The following is a 638-nucleotide window of genomic DNA, read 5'->3' as shown; positions in this document are numbered from 1 at the left end:
GCCAAGCAGTCTGATGGTAGGCATGACTTTCTCAACCATGAATGTACAGACAAGAAACGCTTCGCTGGATAAGCACAAACTTCAGCTTCTTTTCCAGTTTGGCTACAATTCCGTAAAGTTGAGAATTCACTGACAGCCTAATAGAATTCCAGCCTGTGCCTTCATTGAGGATGCGGTTTGTATTTGACTTTTGGGGGGATTCATGCTAGGTTTGCCGGACTTCGAAAAGAAGAGTTCTGCCCTTGGCCAGGCACACGACCGGCTGATCAGGTAAGGGCAAGGTATTTGCGCCGTTCAAATATAACTTCGTGACCTGCCGCCCGGTGGACGAGGCTCTTCCCAGCCCGCCGCTCCAAAAAAGCCCAATCAGACAAGCCGCCGTAACCCGACTCCCCCGGCGCACTCCGGGTCCCACCACTCCTCCCTCTCCCAGCGCCGTCTCTCCCAGGCGCTCGGTCCATCCAGGGACGGCATGACCGACAGAGCCGCGTCGAGCAGGTGCGGGTGAGTCCCGTGTCTGGGGCGCATTAGCCGGTGTGGGTGGAGGGCCCCGATTCTGACTGCTTCACGTCGAGTTGCCGGACAAAAAGGGCAGGTGATGATGCGTGCACGTGGCGGAAAGAGGGCTGGGTGGCGCG

General features: G+C 57.4%; 1 protein-coding gene across 2 annotated transcripts in view; it reads left to right on the top strand.

The window, feature by feature from the left end:
* Positions 1–441: 441 nt before the first annotated feature.
* AQP4 (aquaporin 4) overlaps positions 442–638 on the top strand; it is a 21,397-nt gene continuing 21,200 nt past the window's right edge. The window contains exon 1 of one of the 2 annotated variants that reach the window (XM_015427798.1): positions 442–504. In XM_015427798.1, the coding sequence (XP_015283284.1) occupies positions 473–504 (32 nt within the window). In that variant the 5' untranslated portion in view covers positions 442–472. Of the gene's footprint in view, positions 505–539; positions 596–638 lie in introns of those variants that run through there. The other variant, XM_015427800.1, reaches the window with a different exon arrangement.

This window comes from Gekko japonicus, unplaced genomic scaffold, assembly GCF_001447785.1.
Source record: "Gekko japonicus isolate JY-2015 unplaced genomic scaffold, Gekko_japonicus_V1.1 scaffold533, whole genome shotgun sequence".
NCBI classification, from domain to species: Eukaryota; Metazoa; Chordata; class Lepidosauria; order Squamata; family Gekkonidae; genus Gekko; species Gekko japonicus.
This window is presented reverse-complemented; position numbering and strand designations above follow the sequence as displayed.